This window comes from Primulina huaijiensis, chromosome 3 (assembly GCF_012295235.1).
Source record: "Primulina huaijiensis isolate GDHJ02 chromosome 3, ASM1229523v2, whole genome shotgun sequence".
Classification (NCBI taxonomy): Eukaryota; Viridiplantae; Streptophyta; class Magnoliopsida; order Lamiales; family Gesneriaceae; genus Primulina; species Primulina huaijiensis.
In genome coordinates this window covers 26,981,306-26,983,431 of record NC_133308.1, presented here as the reverse complement: position 1 = coordinate 26,983,431, position 2,126 = coordinate 26,981,306, and the positions used below count along the sequence as shown (strand labels likewise).

Sequence of the window (2,126 nt, the reverse complement as noted above, 5' to 3'; positions counted from 1 at the left end):
AGAAAATGATTAAAATTACAAACCGCCAAAGACATCCGCCAAAGACATCGATCAGATTNCAGGCTGCAACAATTTCGACTTTTGTGTCTAATTCTCAATATTCGGTAGACTTTTTATTCCCCAATAATTATATTTCTTAAATCCCAATTATTTCCCTACCTAAATTCGAAATTTAGTGGTATTTTTCCAAGATAAGATTTTGATATTTTTCTTTTTAAAAATCCTGGTAGTTAAACTGTTAAATTTTTCCCAAGCCTGTATTTTATATCGTGTAGACTTCCCTGTAGTGAACGATTTTCGAAAATCCATAATAAATTATCCAATAATTTCGAAAATTCTATGGTATATTCTTCAAGATTTTGGAATCCAAGATTGAGTCATCTTCTTGCTTAAATCTTTATCCAGGTATATCAAATCTTAGGTCTATGTCCGGTGTATAACTCAAATTTTGAAAAAAAAGAAAAAAAATATACACGATATTATTATCCACTCAACCTTTGAAAAATCTTGCAAATATTACATCTTAAAATGAGATAAATCCTGGTATCCAAAAATATACTATCCTGATTACAATATCTAGGATTTTACAGGTGGCCCATGAGGATAAAGTCTATAGATCAAATCAATCATATATCACCAGAAAAGCCATAGAATGTTTCAGTCAGGTTTAATGGCTGAGCACTAAAGCAAAACTTCAGGGAAAATTGAACAATATTCATGCAAGTCGGGTTATTTTGATTTTTAGTCAAAATTTTCTATTAATCCAATACGTTGGTTTCATAGTATGTACCTAACGAATTATTATTTTTTAATAGAAATGAAAGTGAGCATATGAGTTTGAGATATTTCATAATTAAATGTTGTTCCAAATCAATCAAAGATAAATATTGAACAATTTTCGCATTTTTCTCAAAAGCTTCAACATTGAGAAAGAAAACAGAGGTGACGAAATTCCAAACCATGATAGTGCCTGCAGATGATGCCGCTCTTGCTGTCGCAAGCTCTCCTGTACCATTTATAGAAATTTTAATATTTTATTTAATAATAATACATTTAACAATCATAATAATTTACTGTGAGAAAAAATACAATATTAACAAAAAATTTCACCAAGATAAGCGTTTATACCTTCTGGATGCGCCATTTTCTGCATCGCCGTTGGAGCAATCATCACGGGACTTGAGATTTTGAAGCCCAAGATAGATGTGGTTATATCAATCTTGCTAACATCCACCAATATACGAGGGCGGAACCTATGCCATGAACAAACAACTTTTTTTTTTTTAGTTTTTTCGCAATATAATTTGGATTCATGTTGATTTTGATCATTGCTCTTTCTTCCGTCGGAGTGCTGTTGTAACGTAACACCAAGTAACCAGCAATACTCAGCACCACATTGGAAAATGAAAGCACTCTCCAAGAAAATGATTAAAATTACAAACCGCCAAAGACATCCGCCAAAGACATCGATGATTGAAATTCGATAATTTAAATAATCAAAATCGTAATGAAACCAACATGTAGGATCAAAATTCAAATTTATTCTCCTTTACATAATCTTAGAAAAAGCATTTCGATTTTCTTTGAGAGTCCACTGATCGTCGGCACCAGAGGCGTAATAGTCATAAACCATCTTTGGCAATTTCTCCTTGGCAAGGGCTTCATACTCATTAACATTGGTGACCTCCATTTACCCGGATGCCTCGCCCACTATGTGTAAGAAGCTCTGGTTAGAATCCAAAACCAATGAATTAGCTTAGATTAATTAATAAGCAAGCACTTATGTCTAAGGGTAATGAAACAATGCATTCTTTTCCACATGAATATCATTTGTGGTTCACAAGATACTTTCAATTCACCATTTCAAGAACAAAATTAGAGTTGTTTTCTCCAAAAGTCCACAAAGTTTAAATAGAAACTCGGTATATATAAGAGGTCATAGTCTCCATATCACGCGAAAAAAAAAAAAAGATATCAACTTATATAGATAATGCAGGGAAATACTAAAGGATTTCTCAAAGCAAATCGTATTGATATGAAAGGTTTCAATCAAATATAGAATAATATCAACTATCATGGGTTCAGGCATGCTTTAACATATGGTTTAATTAAGATACCTTACCTAA

At 32.1% G+C, this 2,126-nt stretch overlaps 1 protein-coding gene across 1 annotated transcript in view; it reads right to left on the bottom strand.

Annotated features, from left to right (window-relative positions):
* Positions 1-1,765, bottom strand: part of LOC140972334 (glycolate oxidase 1-like) — a 4,576-nt gene extending 2,811 nt beyond the window's left edge. The window contains exons 1-3 of the mRNA XM_073434774.1: positions 1,554-1,765; positions 1,129-1,253; positions 960-1,006 (exon numbers count right to left, since the gene is read on the bottom strand). Coding sequence (XP_073290875.1) covers positions 960-1,006; positions 1,129-1,253; positions 1,554-1,690 — 309 coding nt within the window. The 5' untranslated portion in view covers positions 1,691-1,765. The remainder of the gene's footprint in view (positions 1-959; positions 1,007-1,128; positions 1,254-1,553) is intronic.
* Positions 1,766-2,126: the final 361 nt, after the last annotated feature.